The sequence below is a fragment of the Erpetoichthys calabaricus genome, chromosome 11, assembly GCF_900747795.2.
Source record: "Erpetoichthys calabaricus chromosome 11, fErpCal1.3, whole genome shotgun sequence".
NCBI classification, from domain to species: domain Eukaryota; kingdom Metazoa; phylum Chordata; class Cladistia; order Polypteriformes; family Polypteridae; genus Erpetoichthys; species Erpetoichthys calabaricus.
The window spans coordinates 140,137,569-140,161,487 of record NC_041404.2 but is presented as its reverse complement, the minus strand read 5'-3'; the positions used below and the strand labels follow the sequence as shown (position 1 = coordinate 140,161,487).

The 23,919-nt window shown below is 46.1% G+C and overlaps 1 protein-coding gene across 1 annotated transcript in view; it reads right to left on the bottom strand.

The window, feature by feature from the left end:
* shisa9a (shisa family member 9a) overlaps positions 1 to 23,919 on the bottom strand; it is a 196,867-nt gene that overhangs the window by 11,385 nt on the left and 161,563 nt on the right. Inside the window, exon 3 of the mRNA XM_051933807.1 lies at positions 13,457 to 13,609. Within this exon, the coding sequence (XP_051789767.1) occupies positions 13,457 to 13,609 (153 nt within the window). The remainder of the gene's footprint in view (positions 1 to 13,456; positions 13,610 to 23,919) is intronic.

Below are 23,919 nucleotides of genomic sequence, written 5' to 3'. Positions count from 1 at the left end.
TACGGTGGCCTTTACTTTACCATCTGACACTCGCGCTCAAACCAGCACTGAAATCCTTTATGCGTCCCCCAGCTTTGTGACAGCCGGTGTGGTGTGTGCTGGGGTGGTAACATCACAAAAAGAGAGGACCACCAAGGCAACACGCTGAAGAAGAAGGCAGGGTCAGTTATGGGACACCCTCGGCACCCTCTGGAGGTGGCAGTGGAGCAGAGGATGAAGACAAAACTGAACAATGTGGCGCACCAGCAACTGAGGACTTCATTATGAGTGTGACACGAAACACAACTGGCGGTCCATCATAACAACAGCAACACGGCTTTATAGCAACTCACCAGGACTCTTTAGCCAAATCAAAAAGTCTTCCTTTGTGTAATTGTTGTGTGTGTGTGAGGGAGGAGGATGTTGTATTGTAGTAATAGTTTTGAACTTCTGTTGAAAGCTTCTAATCTATCTATTATATAGCGCCTTTCACATCTATCTACCTATCTATCATATAGAGCCTTTCATATCTATCTATCATATAGTGCCTTTCATATATAGTGCTCGCTTCTATCTATCTATCTATCTATCTTATATAGCACCTTTCACATCTGTCTTATTATATAGTGCCTTTCATATCTATCTATCTATCTTATATAGCGCCTTTTATATCTTTCTATCTATCTATCTTATATAGCACCTTTCATATCTATCTATCTATCTATCTTATATAGCGCCTTTCACATCTATCTATCTTATTATATGGTGCCTTTCATATCTATCTATCTATCTTATATAGCGCCTTTTATATCTATCTATCTATGTATCTTATATAGCAACTTTCATATCTATCTATCTATCTTATATAGTGTTTTTCACATCTATCTATCTATCTATCTATCTTATTATATGCAGTAGTGCCTTTCACATCTATCATCTGATATAGCTCCTTTCACATCTTTTTATATCTCAATATGTCATATAGTGCCTTTCACATCTGTTTATCATACAGTGCCATTTATATATCTTTTGATCTATTATATAGTGCCTTTCACATTTATCTATCTAACATAGCACTTTTCACAAATCTATTTATCTGTTAGATAGATAGATGTGAAAGGCACTATATAAGATAGATAGATAGATAGATAGATAGATAGATAGATAGATAGATAGATATGAAAGGCACTATATAATAGATAGATAGATAGATAGATAGATAGATAGATAGATATGAAAGGCACTATATAATAGATAGATAGATAGATATGAAAGGCACTATATAATAGATAGATATATAGATACCCTTTCACAAATCTATCTATCTATTATATAGTACCTTTCACATCTATCTATTATGTAGTGTAAAGTATTTGGGTATAAAATCTCATAGTGGTCTCCTCCAGAGGGTTAGGGTTACTCCCATTATGGAAGAGCACTAACGTGTGCTGAGGTGTAAAGCACTTTGGGTCGAGTTTCACTATGAAAGACGCTATTTTAAGTCTCAAAGTTGTTTTTTAAGTGTCCACCGATGACTGCCGACTGACTGTGTGGATGTGTAGCGACCTCAATAGTGTTTAAGCACGATACTTGCACGTTGCTTTTTTTTTGCACTGTTTTTGCCAACTGCGCAGATGCCAACGTGGCATTTGGGTGACTCCATTTCATCTCCGCGTTTCCTTTTTTGCTTTGTGCTGTACGGTTTTGTACTAATTCTGTAACGCACAAAAGGAGCTATATTAGCCGGGCATTGACTGAATGCTCGTCAGCTGCTGCCCCACTGATGCCAGCCTGCCCGCTTCATAATGGCAGAGTCGGCCTTTTCTGCGGGTTCCGTTTCCTTCGTTCCTGTCGTTTTTCAGGCTGCTGCTGTGCAGATGGCTGCCTTGGACCGCTCCTCCGGCGTTTTCACTTTTCCTGAATGTCTAAGGAGGAGACCTCAGACCGGCGAAACGATAATCCGTTTGGCCACACGCAAATGTTACCGGGTGTTGGCATCGCCCACATTCAAAGAAGCAGAAGAAGAACGAGGGTACGGAAATGAAATGAAAAGGCGCCGTCATCTGTGCACTTGGCGGGCGAGGCGTGCGGGAGGCAGAGGGCTGCGCATCTGCCCGGACAGAAGGCCGAGCCGCCGACGGTAACGCTACATGACAGGCGCAGGTGCGCCGGGCGCGCTCCCTGACGGAGCCGTCGATTGGGAACATTTTGCCGCGGTGTGTTCTCATTTCCAAGCAGTCATTTCTAATCAGCCATTCTAATGAGCCTCTTCCTGATCGACGAGCCAATTTGGCGGCTGAAAACTCAGCTGTTGAGCTGCGGGTTAAATAAGGGCGAGCGCGCGCGAACGTCAGCGAGAAACTTAACGGTTTGAACCCTGGACGGTTTTAAGGACGCGTTCTGGAGCACAGCTTATTATAACTCACAAAAATGAATTTGTGTCCGTAATGGCATTCTGGCTGCAGGGGTTGGCAGCGAGGATTTAAAATAAAATGAGGTGTTTCTCCTCCCTTGTGCCTGATGAGTACTGAGATGGCTCCAGTTGTGCCATGAATAAGTGGGTTAGGAAAATAGTTGGATGAACGTAAAGCTTGGCTTTTCATCTGAAGGCACTGGTGGGTATCCTATATCTAATGGCATTATGCATACTGGGACTGGGCAGGATTGGCCTAAAAGGAGAATGAATGAGTGGGGTGCAGTTTTTGAATGGTGGAGGTAGTGCCCTCAGTGGCATTATGACTAGGAAACGGGGGGCGCGGCCCTTAAACAGAATGGAATGGGAATGTGGATTTTCTTCTAAAGGATTGGGCAGGTGTGGGTTTGAAACCGAATGAAATAGGGGCGTGGCATCTAACTGTTAGGGGTGGGGCACTATCCCCAGATACAGTGGGTGTGGCCTTAAATGGAATTAAATGGAGGTGTAGCTTTTCCTCTAAAGACCTAAATGGGGTGCCTGTACCCTAAGGGCATTATGAATACTGGGATTGGGCAGGGTTGTCATTGAAAGAGATTGTAAGAGGGGGAGTGGTCTCCAGTTGTGGGAAGGAGTGTGCCCAATGGCATCATGACTAAAATGAAATGGAGACACGGCTTTTCTTTTAAAGGTATTGGAGGGGTTCCTGAACCCAAATGCCATTATGAACACAGGGGGCGTGGCTTCCATGTAGTGGGTGTGGTTTAATCAATGGCATTATGACTAAAGAAAAGGGGTGTGCCCTTAAATAGAATTAAATGAAGGCGTGGCTTGTCTTCTAAAGGCACTGTTGGAACTGATGTGCATATTTGATGTTAAAAACGCAGGGATTGGGCAGGTGTGCCTCTGAATCAGAATGAAACAAGGGTGTGGCTTCTATAAGTGGGTGGAGCAGTGACCCAGGGGTATTTTGACAAAGGTAAAGGGGATGTAGCCTTAAATACAATAAAATGGGTACGTGGCTTTTATTTTAAAGCCAGTGGTGAGGTTTCTGTACCCTAATAACATTATGAATACTGGGATTGGGTAGATGTGGGTTTGAAACAGATTAAAAGAGGGGTGTGGCCCCAACGACAGTGTGACTAAGTAAAAGGGGCGTGGCATGTTTTCTAAAGGCCCTAAATACAATTTCAATGACTGTGAAATGGGGGCTTGGCTTTAAAATTAAAATGGGGGTGTTTCTGTCCATCTAAAGGTGCTGTTCTGAGGTGGTGGTGTTACTGCAGCCTAATGACATCATGACTACTGTGATTGGGGGAAGCTGTATTTAAATAGGAATGAAGTTGGGGGCGTGGCTTTCCTTCTACAGGTGATGGGTGAAGTTATTATCTCCTAATGATATCATGGCTACTGTGAATGGGTGAGTGTGGCTTTCAGACAATATTAAGGGGAGAGTGACATCTTCTTCTAGGTGGTGGGTGGAATATTCCCTGTAGCACTATCACTTACTGCCCAGGAGATAATGATAAGGCCCTGTATGTCAGTTTGATTGCTGGGGGATTTGGCTTTCCTTCCAAAGGCACTGTTCTGAAGTGGTGTGCCTGGTGTCCCATCATGTCTACTGTAAATAGATGGAGGTGACTCTGAAGCACAATTGGAGAGGTGTGTGTAGCTTTTTCCTGCCAAGTGGCCCCTCTAGCATTATGACGGGTCAAAGAGGGCGTGGCTTTTCACTCCAGGTCTAACGTCTGGTCCAGTAAGCTCTAAAGGGGAGTGGTTTTGCAGCCAAGGGTCTACAGTTTGCCCCAGTAAGCTCAAGGGGGCGTGGCTTGCCAGCCCAGGTCTAAAGTCTGGCCTAGTAAATTCAAAATGGGTGTGGCTTTTCAACCCAGATTTACAGTCTGCCCCAATGAGCTCAAAGAGGGTAAACAGCCTGGCCTAACAGACTATAAGGGGGTGTGGCATTGCAGTCCAGGTCTACAGTCTGGCCAAGTAAGGTCAAAATGGGCGTGGCTTTTCAACCCAGATTTACAGTCTGCCCCAATGAGCTCAAAGAGGGTAAACAGCCTGGCCTAACAGACTATAAGGGGGTGTGACATTGCAGCCCAGGTATTCAGTCTGACCCCAACAGACTCAAAGGAGGTGTGGCTTTTCAGTCCTGATTTACAGTCTGCCCCAATGAGCTCAAAGAGGGTGTGGCTTTGCAGTTCAGTTCTGAAGTCTGGCCCAGTAAGCTCAAAGGGGGTGTGGCTTGCCAGCCCAGGTCTAAAAGTCTGTCATAGTAAAATTTAAAGGGGTGTGGCTAGGTCTAAAGTCTGGCCTAGTAAGCTCAGAAAGGGCGTGGCTTTGCAGTCCAGATTTACAGTTTTCCCCAGTAAGCTCAAAGAGGGTGTGGCTTCGCAGTTCAGTTCTGAAGTCTGACCCAGTAGGCTCAAAGGGGGTGTGGCTCAGAAGCCCTGGTATACAGCTTGGCCTAACAGACTAAAAGGGGGTGTGGCTTTGCAGTCCAGGTCTACTTCCAGGTAGCAGTGGCTCAGTCAAGTCAGTGATCCCCCCACTCCTGTTGCGGTCAGTGTGGTCTTTCCACACTGGCCATGCCACTCTGGACTTCCCCACCTCGCTGTAGTAACATAATATGTCGGTCTCTCTGAAGAGCGGCTTTTCCAGCAGTCGCTGGCCGAGAAGCTTCTCGTTCCCATCAAGGCCATGTACGATAATTGCTAAAGCTATTGATTTTTGTCACATTAATAGTGAATCCCCCCGGACATTAGTTTTTCCCGAGTGCCTGACTATTTTTATCGACCGTCCTTGGGATCGAGCATGTGGCTGTCTGCTCGTCATCATTACTTCTTAATTACCCCACTGGGGCCCTATGGCCTCTGTCTCCCCCGGTGGAGCTCACTGCTCAGTTATTGAACTTTCTTATTTATAGCGCCTGCTTGCCACCGCATCTGATTTTCAATCTAAGAAGGAGCATCTAAAGACTGGGAGCCAAATGACTACTGCGTGTAGGCTGGGAAGGCTTCTGTGACAGACGACCATTTGCCCTTCCTGTGCTCCATTGCATGATTTTCCATTTCCGAGTTCTCTTTCTGTCTCATTTTTCTTTTCCTTCTCTAAGCAGACATCTCCAGATGGCTTGTTTGATCTTTGTCTTTAGGAAAGTAAACTCCAGCAAATCACAACCATTAAATGTGTGCCCTAGATGTTAGATGAGTAATTACTGGGAGGTCCAGACCATTATAATTAAGACAGCATGGATGTTCTGCCAGCATGCCAGTGAAATTTAATCAAAACTCCCATTGGTTTGACCTCTCAGACTGAATATTGTACCTCCATTACAGACCACCAGAGGGCATCAGAGAGTGCACTGGGGTATGTCAGAGCGGCGCTTCATGTGACGTCACACTTGTAGGAAATTCTGCCCACTGCCAGACCCCTGAGATCTTCAGCAATGATATCAGCTGGCCATCACATACTGTTGATGGGTGGGGGGCAAAGACAGCCGATGCCGGGCTTGTTTAATATGGACGTGGCAACAACATGCAAGGGCGAGAAAACAAACGGGCAACGGGCATCGCCAGCTTAAAACCAGCATTCGGCATTACGGATTGTGGAAGATGGGTGCCCTGTTGCTTAGCAACCAGAGCCACCACTGGAAGGAAAAAGGGGCCAGCCACCAGGAAAAGGGGGCAACCAAATGTAAAGTTCAGCAAAGCGTGCTTGTCGTGTTTCAGACAAGTTTGAAGCGGACACCTGCCCACAGTGGACTCCTGGCATGCGTCCATTTCTTAAATGGGCTCAGAAAAGGAACAGATGTGCTACCAGATAAGCGGGCTCATCAAATGCCAACCTAGTCCTGGCAATGAGAGATAAATCTAGAAGAAGAAGAGCCACAGAACTGCCCACCAGTGTGGCTACAACGGACAACCCAAACTGATGCCACCACGGTGGCTGCCCCTTTTCTTAAACGGGTCACATCATGTCATGCCTGATATGGTAGTAGGCAATGCCACACCTTTTACCACTTGAACATTTTTCTGATTGTTAGGGGTTGTGCAGGATGGCTTGGTGGCATATCGGTTGGCACTTCTACCTCATAGCCTCAATGACCTGAACTCAGGTCCCTGCTCAGAGTTAACTTTACAAGACAAGGAGATGCATTGGCATCGGTATGGCAGTCTCTTATATAGCGCCTTTCACGTATAATGCATTTCATATCTATATATCTATCTACAGCGGATTGAGAAAGCATTCAGACCCCTTCATCTTCTGCCCACTTCATTGTGTGGTAGATTTAATTTTAAATGCATAAATGTTCCACTTCTGCCCATCAACCTGCAATCAATAACCCATAATGACAAAGTGAGACGACGCCTTCAGAAAGCTTTGTAAATTTGTCAAAGAGATCAAACACTGAATTCTCTCATCCCTTCCAGTATTGGATCCCTTCATTCAGTACTTTGTAGAAGCCTCCTTTGCCAGTCTTCTTGGGTAAGTCTCTACAAGCTTGGCACCCCTGGATTAGATTAGATTGGATGGGAAATGTCTGTGAACGGCCATCTTCAGATCTCTCCACACAACTTCTGATGGGTTCAAGTTTAGGCTTTTGCTGGGCCACTCAAGGACACTCAGAGACTTGTGCCCATGCCACCCCACTATTGTTTTGGCTGTCTACTTTGGTCCAAATCTGAGGAGGTCTGCACTCTGGAGCAGGTTTTCTTCAAGGACCTCTCTGTATTTGACTGTAATCGTCCCTCCCTCTATTCTGACCAGTCTCTTTGTCATAGCGTGATGCTGCCACCACAGGGATGGCACTAGGCAGGTGACGAGCAGTGCCAGGTCTTCACCTGACATTGTGTTCAGATTTGTCTCCTCAAACCAGGGAATCTTTCTCCGTAGGTTCTCAGTGTCCTTTGAATGCCATCTGGCCACTCCACCACAAACATCTGACTGATGAAGTGCTACTGAGATGGGTTTACAATTGTATTGAATTTCTTGTATTTGGAATTTCTTAGTTTCTGCATATCCCTTGGGGTCAGAGCTCAGGGTCAGCCATTGTACAGCACCCCTGGAGGTTAGGAGTGCAGGTCAAGGGCTCAGTGGAGTAGGACCCCATTTGGGAGTAACAGGGATTTGAACTGGCAACTTTCCGGATACCAGTGCAGATCTTTAGCCTCAGAGCCACCACTGAAAGGTTTTCCCATTAGAAGCTCTGTTACGGTGACCATTGGGTTCTTGGTGACCTCCCTAACCAGGGTTCTTTTTGCTTGGTTACTCAGTTTGGTTGCATGGACAACTTTAGGAAGAGTCCTGATGGTTCCATACTACTTATATGTGACTTAATAAGGCCACCATGCTCCTGGGAACACTCAAAACTTTAGTAACGGTTTGACGCCCTTGTTGATCTGTTCTTCATCACAATTTGATTGAGGGGTCTACAGAGAGTTCCTTGAACATCATGGCTTGATTTTTGTCCTCATCTGCAAGTGGGACCTTCAACACACAGGGACACCTGAGCCTTTCTAAATGATGTCTGATTGATTCAGTGGGCCAGAGGTGGACTCCAGTCAAGTTCTAGAAACTTCTCAAGGACAATTAAAGCAAGCAGGAGACATCTGAGCACAATGCAGGGGGTGACACATCAAAAAGTCCGAAAACTTCAAGGAAAGAGAGATTTCAGATTTTGATTTTTAATAAATTTGTGAGCCTTTCTGCAAACATCTGTTCACTTTGTCATTGTGGGTTATTGAGTGAAGATTGAGAGGCAAAAAATGACAAATGGATCAACTTAGATCTGCAAAATAATAAAGTGTGCAGTAAGGGAAGGTCTCAACGCTCACGGAATCCACTGAACCTGTCAGTGTCTCTCTTGTATAGCGCCTTTCACATGTGTCTGTTTTAATGTATCTGCATCCATCTGTATAGTATAGTCTATCTATCTATCTATCTATCTATCTATCTATCTATCTATCTATCTATCTATCTATCTATCTATCTATCTATTAATTATATAGTGCCTTTCATATCTATCTATCTATCTATCTATCTATCTATCTATCTATCTATCTATCTATCTATCTATCTATCTATCTATCTATTATATAATGCCTTTAATATTATCTATCTATCTATCTATCTATCTATCTATCTATCTATCTATCTATCTATCTATCTATCTATCTATCTATCTATCTATCTATCTATTATATAGTGCCTTTAATATTATCTATCTATCTATCTATCTATCTATCTATCTATCTATCTATCTATCTATCTATCTATCTATCTATCTATTATATAGTTCCTTTAATATTATCTATCTATCTATCTATCTATCTATCTATCTATCTATCTATCTATCTATCTATCTATCTATCTATCTATCTATTAATTATATAGTGCCTTTAATATTATCTATCTATCTATCTATCTATCTATCTATCTATCTATCTATCTATCTATCTATCTATCTATCTTATATAGTGCCTTTCATATCTATCTATCTATCTATCTATCTATCTATCTATCTATCTATCTATCTATCTATCTATCTATCTATCTATCTATCTATCTATCTTATATAGTGCCTTTCATATCTATCTATCTATCTATCTATCTATCTATCTATCTATCTATCTATCTATCTATCTATCTATCTATCTATCTATCTATCTATCTATCATATAGCGCCTTTCACCCCTTCCTCTGTGCGTCTGTTCTATTCCTCTAATTGTTCTGCCCGCCTGTCCCAGTGTTATCAGTGCTGTCACTTGCAGGCAGCCCATTTTTCACCGGTGGGCAGCTCATTACAGTTGAATTTCATTTTCATTGTCAGCCAGAAGTAAGAGAAGAAGAAAAGCTAAATTGGTAAAAGTTAGAAAGTTCTGTGAAGCTAAATCAGCAATCCCTGCTCACTGTGACAGGTGCCAACCAGCAGATTGCAGCGGGCGCAGGACAAGACAAAGAAAGTCCAGAATGAGCTGACATGTCGACCAGTCAAGCTGGCTGCTGGTGTCACTGTCACAAGTCCTCAGTGCTGTGGCAGGTCCCGCCTTGCGACCCCCCCCCCCCCCCGTCATGTCATTTCATGCCCTTTAAATGCCCAGAGGATGGCACATTGGAGCCCCCTCCTCAGACATTGAGGGTCTTTGTTGACTGCAGCTTAGCTTATTAAAGTCCTCACCTTGAGGTCGGCCCCCGTGGTGTCCGCACATCATAGCTGAAGGTGCATCAGGACATCAGCAGAGGTGGGTGAGTGTAGCTGCTTTATTTACATCATTGTTAGCAATAGGCACAAGATTATCGTGAATAAGGTGACGAGGAGACTGAAAGAGTGAAACGAAGAGAGTCAGGGACCAGCAGGGGACAAATACGATCAGCAAACAAACTAAGCAGAGAACACACAGGTAAACACGGCAAAGATGTGTTTAGAAAAATTCCCCAAACTGGGATAACCAGAGGATGTGCCGACATCTTTAAAAGTGTTGGGAGTGATGATGTCACCCACCGCAAGGCCGGGGTCACATGACCAAAAAAATGGCAGCTCAAGCCACAACAAAGTTGGCCACCAAAATGAACCTTTGACCTTACCAACATGGCAGCAGCATGTGTCACAAAAACAAAAATAAGCAAACACACAACCATAAACTCAACATGCCACCTAAAATTGATCAAAAATGGAAAAATCATAAGAGATGTAGATAAGCCTAAAATCACAACTTCAGTGTTATTAACCTGATTGGCCGTGGGGCCGTGGGAGTCGTCTGTTAGCAGAATCGGATTGGCTGCTGCTGCTGCTTACTGACTCGGCGGCCCCGGGTTCAAGGCCAGCCCTTCTGTGTGAGGAGGACATGAAATGGAGAGGCTGAGTTTTTATGTTTATTAAATTTCCTGGTCACACGTTTTGTCATTCTGGGGCATCGAGTGTTTCTTCATGAGGGCCAAAATGAATTTAAAATGATTTTAATACAAGGCTGCCAGGTAAAAAAAAAATAAAAATAAAAATAAAGGGGTCCAAAGAGTCTGTGACTGGCCCAAGGAGCCTCACCTCCAGTTCTGCTACCTGGAGACTCCGTGGCCCCGGGTTCAAGGCCCACCTGTCCAGGTAGCAGAGTGCACCAGCCTTCACGCCCTTCTCTCCTGACTTCTTATAAGTTGATATTTCCGGCCCCCCCAAACTTGGACTAGGAGGGGGGGATTAAAGCAAACAAGTTGCATTTCATAAAAGGAATGGCATATAAATAAACATTGCCAGTCCTCAGCCTCCGTCCCCTTAGCTCTCAACCAGACAGAAAAAGGACTAAGATCCCCAGAAATATTTTATTCATTTCACAAGAAAATAAATAATAATAAAAAAAAAGCTCTTGCAGAATTGAGTGATTAACATTTCAAAGGCCGCGCCTGCTGATATTCCCAGAGATTCTTCCCAGGGGAGGCCATGTGGAGAGCAGAGCTGACGGCGTTTGGTCCTCCGTTTGCTGGAGTGCTTTGAGCTGAGGTCAGCGGACCCCCACCTGTCACCCAGCATGATTGATGAGTGAGGAGATCAAGACCAGCGCCGCTGCCCCTCTACAGTGCCCCCTCCCTCCCACTGCCAAGTGGGTTGTAATTGCAGTTTTAATATTTGACCACTTGGTGGCACTGCTGGCAGCCTAAGAGGACAATCTGGCCCAGTGCATGTGAGTGTGTGTGTGTGAGTGTGCGTGAGTGTGAGTGTGTGTGCACGTGAGTGTGCGTGTGTGTGAGTGTGTGTGCACGTGAGTGTGCGTGTGTGTGCATGTGAGTGTGTGTGTGTGTGTGTGTGTGTGTGAGTGTGCGTGAGTGTGAGTGTGCGTGTGTGTGAGTGTGTGTGCACGTGAGTGTGCGTGTGTGTGCATGTGAGTGTGTGTGTGTGCGTGCGTGTGCATGCGAGTGTGTGTGTGTGTGTGAGTGTGCGTGTGTGTGAGTGTGTGTGCATGTGAGTGTGTGTGTGTGAGTGTGCGTGTGTGTGAGTGTGTGTGCATGCGAGTGTGTGTGCACGTGAGTGTGTGTGCATGCGAGTGTGTGTGTGTGTGTGAGTGTGCGTGTGTGTGCGTGCGCGTGTGTACGTGTCCATCCGAGTGTGTGTGTGTGTGTTTGTGTGCATCTGAGTGTGCATGTACGTATGTGTATGTGTGTGTGTGTGCACAAGTGAAGTGTTTCCTTCTGCTCTGCATTAGCTTCATGTCTGAGGTCAGCGAAAATACAAATCCACTGGCCCAGAAATTGTGTGAAACTCTTCCAGCTGCCAAACACTTTAGCAGATTGAGCAGCCCGTTGTTACTCTGTGAATTACGATGCCAGACTGTCCCCACCGTCCCAATGAGTGTCACAAACTATTTCAACATGACTAAACTGCCCAAGTGCCCCATGGACTTTAGTCGAGGACAATCATTTCCTATATAATGTGTTGTGTGGCACACTGAGTCCTGCATCCAGCATCCTGGGTTCAAGTCGCGGTTCAGTGCTCCCTGTGTCTGTGCCGTTTTACAGTGGGTACCCCTCATGGCTCTTGTATGTTTGTGTGTGCCCTGCGGTGACTTGGCAACCCATTCTGGGTGATACAAGGAGGAGATGAGAAGAGACGAGGCAGCCAGTGGAGCTCATTATGATGACATGGGGCAGGCAGGAGGAACATCAAGGCGGCATTGCCAGGGTATACCAACAACTTTCAAGGAGATTTACCCTTTAATGATCTTAGGGAATGAAGGAAAACGACAATCTCCGAAAAAAAACAAGGAATTCAGCCAATCCCATAATCCATTCCAGTTCAGTGAGCACATGCCAGAATACCAGACATGGGACAGAAAAAAGATGAGAGTCCAACCACAACAAGCATGAGAACATCTGTTATATAGCGCCTTTCACATCTGTCTATCTGTGTATCGGATATTACAGTTAATGAGCTACACGGATGGATAAAAATATTAAATGTAATCTACGGCAAATAATATAAATAAAATGAACTTTCATGTTTCTTTTCTTATCTATCTATCTATCTATCTATCTATCTATCTATCTATCTATCATATAGTGCCTTTCATCTATCTATCTATCTATCTATCTATCTATCTATCTATCTATCTATCTATCTATCTATCTATCTATCTATCTATCTATCTATCTATCATATAGTGCCTTTCATCTATCTATCTATCTATCTATCTATCTATCTATCTATCTATCTATCTATCTATCTATCTATCTATTATATAGTGCCTTTCCTATCTATCTATCTATCTATCTATCTATCTATCTATCTATTTATCTATCTATCTATCTATTATATAGTGCCTTTCCTATCTATCTATCTATCTATCTATCTATCTATCTATCTATCTATCTATCTATCTATCTATCTATCTATCTATCTATCTATCTATTATATAGTGCCTTTCCTATCTATCTATCTATCTATCTATCTATCTATCTATCTATCTATCTATCTATCTATCTATCTATCTATCTATCTATCTATCTATCTATTATATAGTGCCTTTCCTATCTATCTATCTATCTATCTATCTATCTATCTATCTATCTATCTATCTATCTATCTATCTATCTATCTATTTGTCATTATTGGTTATTGAGAGATTGATGGATAAAATGTCAGATGTATCCATTTAAAATGAAATCCACGACAGAGTGTAGAGTGTAGAGAGAGATGGGGTGAGCCGGTGGGTACCTTAGTGGCTGAAGCCCCCAGTGGCTACTGCCACACTATTGGCTGACAGTCCCCGAGTCTGCTACGAGGACACACAGATGCCCAGATGAAGGCGCTATATAATGCGACAGTTTTGCTCCCACATAGTAAAGTAGCTCAGGTTTAGGGTCACCGTGAATATCTCAGTTTTTCCACAAGGCTTACATGCGGAGCGGGGGGCTCATTAGATACCGTTGTCGAGTCACAGGAGCAGATTCAGGTCATTTTGTTTTCCTTTACCACATGAAGACACAGAGACGTCACCCGGAGTGTTTAAGTGATTGGACTCACACAGGTGTCAAGTCAAACAAAGGTGCCATGGAGAGGCGCTGGCTTACCGACAGCCTTAAGCGTGGCATATTTGTTGAGTTCTTTGCCAATGGCGGGCTGCTCATAGGTGTGAGGCAGCTGGAGGGTAGTGTAGGAAAGAGGATGGGCCATCGCGGGCAGGATGGGCGAGGTGGGTCCCACGTTGTTCATCTGCGGGCCATCTGCAAGGGAGAAGGAAAAGAAAAACATGTCAGACAGGAAAGTCCAGGCGGCTCGCCATTCCGCGCGGCCCTGGCTGGCAGGCAGGTAGGCACACGACAAGAGACCGTTGTGTCCATCGAGCTCGTTTGTCTGGTTAATAAGCTAAGCTGCTTTAATCATAAATGGCTTCATTTTTATTATTATTTTGTTTTATGAAGAAAACAAAATGAACAAACAAACCAACAAGTAACTAAGAAGTGCATTCCCTCTGTAGACCGAGAATTGGCTGGCAGAGACTCACCCGCAGCATGGAGGTGGGCGAGGCGGAGCGGGGGAGGTAAAGCTGGTGGACACTTTGTGTCATTTTATAGCTCTCTGCCCCCCCCCCCCCCAACCCAAAGGTTAAAGGTCACGTTCATCACATATAGTATAGCGCCTTTAATAATCTTTAGACCCCCTTCAGTTTTTCCTCATGGTGCTCCGTTCCTGCCCCCCCCCCCAACTCATTAAGTGACACTCAACACCCCAGAATGACAAAGCGCAGACAGAATTTTAGGAATTGGAGCAGACCTAACGTCACATCAGCACATCACATCAACCCCTTCACTCAGCGGCCATTCTGGCCTGGGCTCTCCAGGGGCTTCTCTGCAGACCCTCTCAAGTTCTATCAGGAGGGAGACCATCAGAGGTTGGTAGTGGTCTGTTCTCTCCAGAGATGTTCAGGTTAAGGCTCTGGCTGGGCCATTTAAGCACATTCCTAGAATTGCCCCCCCCCCCACCTGGACCCCCCCTGGGTTGTCTTTGCTTTATGAACCCGCAGAGGTCCAGAGCTGTCTCTGTCTCCCTCAGCCCTGACTGGTCCACCAGTCCTTGATGTTGCTGCCATCATTAGAAGGGAACCAAGCAGGGCCAGGTGTCCTCCAGATGTGATGCTGAGAACTTCAGTCTTGGACTCGTCACACCAGAGGGTCTTGTGTCTCATAGTCTGAGATTCCTCTAGCTGAACTTCCTGCCAACTCCAAGTGAGCTCTCAGGTGTCATCTGGCCACTCTGTCACAAAGCCCACATCTGTGGACTGTTCTAGTGGTGGTCGGCCTTCTGGAAGTTTCTCCCTTTTTCATACACTTTATGTGGAGATCAGCCAGAGACACTATTGACTTCTTGGTCCCCTCTCATACTGAGACCCTTCTCTCACGATTGGTCAGTTTGGTGCCAGGCAGCCAGCTCTAGGAAGCGTCACGGTTGCTCCAGACTTCGTTTTAAGAATTACGAAGCTACCTGTGTTCTTGGGAACCTTCAGTGCTGTTGTCTTCCTCAGATCTGCACCTCCACACAATCCCATCTCTAATCTCTGACAGCCATTCCTTCAAACTCATGGCTTGGTCATTGTCACCTGTAGGACCCTCCATAGACAGGGGTGAGCCTCTACCACTCAGTCACCTCACTCACCAGGTGTCCTTTACCCAACAATCAGCCAGATGGTTGGCTCTAGGAAGAGCTGTGGTTGTCCAAAACTTTTTTCCAGTTAAGAACTATGGTGGCCACTGTGCTCTTGGGAAACTTCAGTGCTGCAGTCTTCCTTGGATCTGCACCTCCACACAGTCCCCTCTCTAAGGTCTGACGGCTATTCCTTGGACCTCCTGGCTTGGTTGCTGTCATCTGTGGGGTCTTCTTTAGATAGACATGAGCCTTTCACTAATCAGTCCATTCAACTTAATTGACTGCAGGTGGATGGATGGATGGATGGATGGATGGATGGATGGATGGATGGATGAGTGGGTGGAGGTGTGTATTGATGGATTGATGGATGGATGGACGGGTGGGTGGATGGGTGGATGGATGGATGGATTGATGGGTTGATGAGTGGATAGATGGATGGGTGGATAGATAGACTGATGGATGGATGGGTGTATAGGTGGATAGATGGGTTGATGGATGGATGGGTGGATGAGTGGTTTGGTGGATGGATGGATGGACCAGTGGATGGATGGATGGATGGATGGATGGACAGCTAGATGAACAGGTGGATAGATGGGTTGATGGATGGATGGACAGGTGGATAGATGGATTGATGGATGGATGGATGGATGGATCAATTGATGGATGGATGGATGGATGGGTGGATTGATGGATGGATGGATAGATGAGTGGATTGGTGGATGGATGGACCGATTAATGGACAGGTGGATGGACAGGTGGATAAATGGGTTGATGGATGGATGGATAGGCAGACGAGTGGATTGGTGGATGGATGAACTGATAGATGGACAGGTGGATAGATGGGTTGATGGATAGATGAGTGGATTGGTGGATGGATGGATGGACCGATTAATGGACAGGTGGATGGACAGGTGGATAGATGGTTTGATGGATGGATGGATGGATAGACAGCCAAGTGGATTGGTGGATGGATGGACTGATGGATGGACAGGTGGATAGATGGGTTGATGGATGGATGGATGGATGGATGGAAAGATGTGTGGGAGGACTGATGGATGGACTGATGAATGGACAGTTAGATGGATGGATGGATGGTATTCTGCTCTTCTCTTCCTGTGTGGCCTGGGGTAAATCAGAGTGGATACTCCTTGTGATGGCCTTGCGTCCCGTCCAGGTGGGCTCCCAGTCCTGCCAGTGTCAGTTGTGACCCTCAGTGGCCTTCAAAAGGTTCAGGCAGGTCTGAGATTGGCTGTCTGTGTTCCCCTCAGTACCCCAAAGACATGTCAGCGTCGTCGACTGGCATCTCTACGTTGGCCCAGCAATTCACGCATGGAGGTGTTTGTGTGCCTCCTGTGCCCCGTGACAGACTGGCATGCCATGCTGGGCTTCTTCCTGCCTACCACCTCCACATCCCTTGACCCTGCATTCTAGACGCTGAATGAACGTTTCTTTTACTTGTTTATAATTTTGTTTTTATTATTTTAGAGTTGTTTTGCTGCTGTTCCACTTGGGACCTGAAATGAATATTTTGATGGATCAGAATCAGACAAACGGCTGCTCCTTAGTCATCTTTTAATGAACTACAGGAAGTAATGATGTGTGCCGTAATGACAATAAAAATGGAGGACGGCCGCTGCCTCCTGCGCCCCTCATTAGCTTACATAACCACCCAGACCTCAAGAGCCGAGACGCGGCTTCATTGACATTTGGGCTTTTGTCAAATGGCCTTCACATGGGTCTCACATTTCAGGAGGATGTGGTCTCTTGCCGTCCACTTCCCAAACAGACCAGAACCGGGGGGGGGGGGGGGGGGGGGGGGTTCACAGGAAGAGAGGGGCACAAAGACACCCGTCCACCAACAGGGCACACCGAGCAGGTCAGCAGATCTGTAGGATGAACCCAGAAACAGGCCACAGTGGAGAACAAGCAGACAGCACAGAGCCGGCTGGAGCTGCCCGCTGAGCCAACACAATGCCAGCTATGCCAGCATGTCACTTCTTGAGCGTAACGCGATGCGGTGAATCTTCCTAAACTTTTCTTAAGACTTAAACTTTTTTTTTTCCCCTGACAACCCAATGTTGTGTTCTCAGTGTCTTCGACACCCAGAATTGCTGCCAATCATCATGGCTGCCGACTGTCATTCCTTTTCGCCTTTACATTTATTGAGAGCTTTTCTCACTAGTCAACTACTGAAAACACTGCCACACAGAGAGGACCTGGGACACATAACCAGTTTATGAACATTAAAAGTCATTTAATTGAATTTTGGGCCTGTGTAGGCCGAAGTCTGGGCGGTGGGTGGTGGTTGATGGGTGGCTGCCTGGGGTGAGACCACATTATGGCAGACCACAGAAGACATTTTATAAACTTTAAAATCCAATTTCTTGTTTTTGGAACCTGTGTAGGCCAAAGCCTTCTGATGGTTGTGGTGGTTGAGGGTTGGCTGCCTGGGGTGAGGCCACATCTGAGCAGACTATAAAACACATTTTGTGAACCTTATAAGTCATTGCCTTGATTTTGAGCCTGGGTAGGCTGAAGTCTGGGTAGTGGGTGGTGGTTGAGAGTTGGCTGCCTGGGGTGAGGCCATATCATCCATCCATCCATTTTCCAACCCGCTGAATCCGAACACAGGGTCACGGGGGTCTGCTGGAGCCAATCCCAGCCAACACAGGGCACAAGGCAGGAACCAATCCCGGGCAGGGTGCCAACCCACCGCAGGGCCATATCAGGGATTTTATAATAATAATAATAATAATTCTTTATATTTATAGAGAGCTTTTCTCACTAGTCAACTACTCAAAACACTTCCACACAGAGAGGACCCGGGACACAAACCCATTTTATGAACATTAAAAGTCATTTCCTTGAATTTTGGGCCTGTGTAGGCCGAAGTCTGGGCAGTGGGTGGTGGTTGAGGGGTTGCTGCCTGGGGCGAGACCACATTATGGCAGACTAGAGAAGACACTTTATGAACTTTAAAATTCAATTTCTTGTTTTAGGACCTGTGTAGGCCACTGCTTTATGATGGATGTGGTGGTTGAAGTCAGGCTGCCTGGGGTGAGGCCACATCTGAGCAGACAATAAAACACATTTTGTGGACATTAAAAGTCAGTTCATTATTTTTGGGTCTGTGTAGGCCAAAGTCTGCCTTGTGGGTGGTGATTCAGGGCTGGCTGCCCCGGGTGAGACCACATTATGGTAGACTACATAAGACATTTTATGAACTTTACATCTCAGTTTCTTGTTTTAGACCTGTGTGGGCAAAAGTTTGCCCTGTGGTGGTGGTTAGGGGCTGGCTGCCTGGAGTGAGGCCATAGCGTGGCACACTAAGAAAAACATTTTATGAACTTAACAAGCGAGTTCCTTGTTTCAGGCCTCTGTAGGCTGAAGTCTGGGCAGAGGGTGGTGGTTAAGGGCTGGCTGCCCAGGGTGAGACCACATCTGAGTAGACTATAAAACACATTTTGTGAACTTTAAAAGTCATTTCCTTGTTTTTGAGCCTGGGTAGGCCGAAGTCTATCTGGTGGGTGGTGATTGAGGGCTGGCTGCCTGGGGTGAGACCACATTATGGCAGACTACCAAAGACATTTCATGAACTTTAAAATTCAGTTCCTTGTTTTGGGGTCTGTGTAGGCCACTGCCTTCCAGTGCTGGTGATGGTTGGCCATTGGTTCCCTGGGATTAAGATCTTATCGGGTCAAACTAAAGAAGACATTTTGTGAAGTTTAAAAGCCAGTTCCTGAGTTTGGACCTTTCCAGCCAAACCAAAATCCTAACAGCCAGTGCTAGTGAGTCCCCGAGTGGAGTGCTGAAGTGTGTGCAGGCCTCACACTCTCATCAAACTCGGGCTGCAATCCATAATAAGCTTGGTGCACCCTACTCACTCCATGATGGTACATCATCTCACATGTCAGTTTTGGTTTCATGAGGACCACCGGGCCATTTCGGTTCTTAAGATGAGCTGCAGCTAGTAGTCCAGGGTGGTCTATTTCCCTGACATCGTGTGTAGTCCTGCTTTAGGACGGACCATCAATGCCCAGTACTAAATGTCCGTTCACTCCCCCAGAGAGGCCAGAGAGCCCAGCACACCCCACTCACTGAAATGCGGACAAGACTGGAGGAGATTTATGGGATTTGAACCCAGGACTTGGCCAACTGTGAGACGACAGTACCAACCGCTGTGACATGGGGCCACCCTTTGACAGAAGATATTAAGTAATGCAGAGTGTTAATCCAGGTGAAGCCCCCCCTTTGTGGTGGACCCCGGGGCTGGCCATTACCGCCAGTCTTTTTAATAAGCCTCTCTATTGTTCCATACAAAATCACCATAATTAGCCTCATCAGCCAATCGAAAGGGCGCTTCACGTGGATTAGAAGCCTGGAGTGAAAGACAAAAGAAGTTTTCCGATAAGCGCCATTGTCTTGGTGGACGCTGATTCTCTTTAATGGCTACCCCACTGCCGTGCCCCTGGGCCGCTGCCTTTGTTTCTCGTTCCAGTTCTGAAGTGCCCGACGATGACAGGCCCATTCATCTGCTTAGCCATTTGAAGTTGATTGGTACATAAAAGACCAAAAAATGGAAACGGATTTTATAAATTAAATTAAAATGCAGAGGAGCATATGCTAATCTGGAATGTAATCCAAGCAGAAAAGCTTCACGTCTGAAGAGAAAAAAAAGAAGAAGAAGAAGAGGAGGAAGAAGTCATTGTGAAGTCAAAGCTGTGGCAGCTAAATGTCGGTCAAAGGGTGGGCATACAGACCTAGGCATTAGAGACCCTAACACTCAAGGGGTTATATGTGCTGGAAACAGAATCAAACTTAGCACTGAACATTGTTCCAAAGGGCAGTCACGGGTATCTATGTGGGCACAGGGTTTGAAAATCAAAAAATGAGCTCAGCTTCTTATACCCGGTCAAATGTGGCACAGGGTGGCACAAGTGAGAGACCCAAACACCCAAGGGGTACACATGCCAAAACAGAATCAAACTTAGCAGTGAACACTGTGCTAAAGGGCAGTCACGGGCATCCAGGTGGGCACAGAGCATGAAAATCAAAATGAGCTCAGCCTCTTATACCCAGTCAAAGGGGGCACAGAGTGGCACAGGTGATGGATTCAAACACCCAAGGGGTACACATGCAAAAAAGTGAATCAAATGATGCACTGAACACTGTGCCAAAGGGCAGTCATGGGCATCCAGGTGGACACGACATGAAAATCAAAAATGAGCTCAGTCTCTTATATCCAGTCAAAGGGGGCACAGGGTGGCACAGGTGATGGGCTCAAACACTCGGGTGTACACATGTGGAAGACCTGATCTACCTTAGGAACTAACATGGTACCAGCGGATGGTCAGTGGTATACAGGTGAGCAGGGTAACCCAGCCACTGAGGGCATACACACTGAAAATTAGCTCAGCCTGTTACACCCAAGTCAGATGAGGAGCAGGGTGGTACAAGTGAGGGACCCAAACACCCAAGGGGTACACATGTAAAAAAGTGAATTAAATGTAGCACTAAACACTGTGCCAAAGGGCAGTTATGGGCATCCAGGTGGGCACAGGGCATGAAAATCAAAAATGAGCTCAGCCTCTTATATCCAGTCAAAGGGGGCACAGGGTGGCACAGGTGATGGACTCAAACACCCAGGTGTACACATATGGAAGGCCTGATCAACCTTAAGATCTAACATGGTGCCAGCGGGTGGTCAGTGGTATACAGGTGAGCAGGGTAACCCAGCCACTGAGGGCATACACACAGAAAATGAGCTCAGCTTCTCATACCATCTTAATGGGTGTGCAGAGATACCTGACAAACATCCAAGGGGTACATGTGTGAAAAACAGACTTGACCTTAGCATTTCAAACTGAGGAGGTTCAGAGGGGTACAAACATCAAAAATGAGCTCAGTTTCTTACATGCAAGTCAAATGGGGAGCAGGGTGGTACAAGTGAGGGACCCAAACACCCAAGGGGTACGCATGTGAAAAACAGGATTAAATTTAGTACTGAACACTGTGCCAGGGGTATACAGGTGGGCACAGGGACACGGCTGCCCAGGGTCAGAACACAGAATATGAGCTCAGCCTTGTTATACCAAGTCAAAGGGTGAGCAAGGCGACACGGGTAAGGCACTCTAACACCCAGACGTACATGTCTGGAAAACAGGATCAACCTTAACATCTAACACTGTGCCAGGTGGTGGTCTGGGAATCACTGATGGGCACAGGAACATGGCCACCCAGGCCATGTGTTTAGCCTCTTTTAGCCGGTTAAAGGGTGGGCAGGGTGACACAGGTGATGGGCCCAAACACCCAGGGGTACAAGTGAGGAAGACGGGATGAACCTTAACATCTAATATTGTGCCAGAGGGTGGCCTGGACATACAGGTCTGTTCAGTCAAAATCACAGTCCGCCCCTTCACTGTCCACCCTTTACTGCCTGGTGCCGTACACAGCCTGACCGGGGGGCCATAAATGACACCTCACTCGCTAATAACGATTAGACGGACAGCTGCAACGCTCAATTACGGCCCCTAGATTGATGACCCTTATGGCCGGTAGCCATTTCCTTCTATAATTTAATCCAAGGGGACTTCATTTAGTTGAGTAAAATCGATAAGTAAAGGGACACTCAGAGGGCACCCTGGAGACAGGGGGCTACGTGGCCAGCAACAAGCAGCTTTAAAAATCAACCGAAGACTGATGTTTGGTGACTGGCGGGTTGATCTGTCACCACAGGGTACCTAGTGTGACCACCTGCCTCCGTAGCACAACTGTTGTGCAGACATAGCAGAGAGAACAGCAGCACTAGGGGGCGCTGTCTTTAAGTATTGTGTCTCTCTGTAATGTCAGAGTGAAGAATGTGGGTCAGGTCAAGCGTCAGTAACAGCAGGGGGGGCTGCACTTAATAACAGTGATTGTCTGTACATGACGGTCCAATAGAGCATCAGTGACATTAGGGGGCACTGCACTTAATTACTGTGATTGTCTAAATATGAGGGTCCAGTAGAGCGTCAGGAACACTAGGGGGCGCTGCACTTAATTACTGTGATTGTCTAAACATTGAGGGTCCAGTAAAGCGTCAGGAACACCAGGGGATGCTGCACTTAGTTAATGTGATTGTCTAAATATGAGGGTCCAGTAGAGCGTCAGTGACATTAGGGGGCGCTGCACTTAATTACTGTGATTGTCTAAACATGAGGGTCCAGTAGAGTGTCAGGAACACTAGGGGGCACTGTCCTCTTTAACCATTGTGATTATTTAAACACGAGGGTCTAATTAAGCATCAGTAATACTCTGTGACGCTGTCGTCTTTAACTTCCATGATTGTCAAATCGTGAGGGTCTAGTAAAGCAGCAGTAACTCTGGGGGGTGCTGCCTTCCCCAACTTTTGTAACTGTCTTAATGCAAGGGTCCAGCAGAGCATATGAAACACCAGAGGGTGCTGTCCTAAATTATTGTAACTGAACTGTCAGAAAGTAACATGAGGGTCTAGGGGTAGGCGGTTGCCCTGCTTAATTACTGTGATTGTCCAAACTTGAGGGTCTAGTACGCCATTGATAACACTAGGGGGTGCTGTCCTCCTTAACTGTTGTGATTGTCTTTAAAAGAGGGTCTAGTAGAGGGTCAGTACCACTAGGGGACGCTGACCTCAGTCATCGAGACTGTGTGAACTGTCAGAGTGAAGAACGAGGGGCCTAGTAAAAGCATTGATAACACTAGGGGGGCACTGCCCTCCTTAAATATTTAGACTGTCAAACCATGAGGGTCTAGTTGAGCATCAATAACTGTAGGGGGTGCTGCCCCCCCCTTTAACGGTCGTGATTATCTAAACACAGGGGTCTGGTCAAGTATCAGTAACACCAATTGTCCTTAAATATTGTGACTGTCTAAACATGAGGGTCTAATTGACCATCAATGACACTAGTGGGCGCTGTCTTCTTTAACTGTCGTAATTATCTAACTATGGGGGTCTAGTCAAGAATCAGTAAAGTTAGGGGTCGCTGACCTCAATAACTATTGGGACACACTAGGAGGCACGCTCCTTGATTACTGTGATTGTCTAACCATGAGGGTCCAACATTGCGTCAGAAGCACTTGGGGGCACTGTCCTGAATTATTGTGACCATCTGAACAATCAAAGTGAAGAACGAGGGGTCTAGTAAAAGCATTTATAACTCTCGGGGGACACTGCCCTCCTTAAATATTGGGACTATCTAAACATGAGGGTCTAATTGAGCCTCAATAACACTAGGGGGTGCTGCACCCCCCCTTTAACTGTCACAATTATCTAAACACAGGGGTCTAGTCCAGCATCAGTTACACGAGCTGTCCTTAATTATTGTGATTGTCTGAACAGGCAGAATAAAGTCTGAAGGGCTAATAAAGTGTCCATAACACTAGGGGGCACTGTCCTTCAATGCTGTGAATGTCTAAACATGAGGGGCTAGTAGAGGGTTAATAACACTAGGGGGCGCTCTCCTAAAACATTAAGACTGTGTGAACTGTCAGAGTAAAGCATGAGGGGCTAGTAAAGCATTGATAACACAAGGGGGCGCTGTCTTCTATAATTGCTGTGATCGTCTAAACATAAAGGTCTTGAACAAGAGTAACACTAGAGGGCGCTGTCTTACAAACTATGAGGGTCTAGTAAGGCTTCGGTGACAATAGGAGGCGCTGAAGTGAGTCACAGGCCAAAGGAAGAGAAGGGAGTTTCATGCCCGAGGTCTTCTTCTAAGTGCCCACCAGCTGGGTCAGTTCACCACCACGGGTATTGGCAGCTGCCTTATTGTCATCTCCACTATTCTGTGGTTCAGACATGAGCCCCATGTGAGTGAATGAGTGTCTCCTGAGACGGACATCTCAAGAAGAAAAGCCCAACAGGATCACAAGG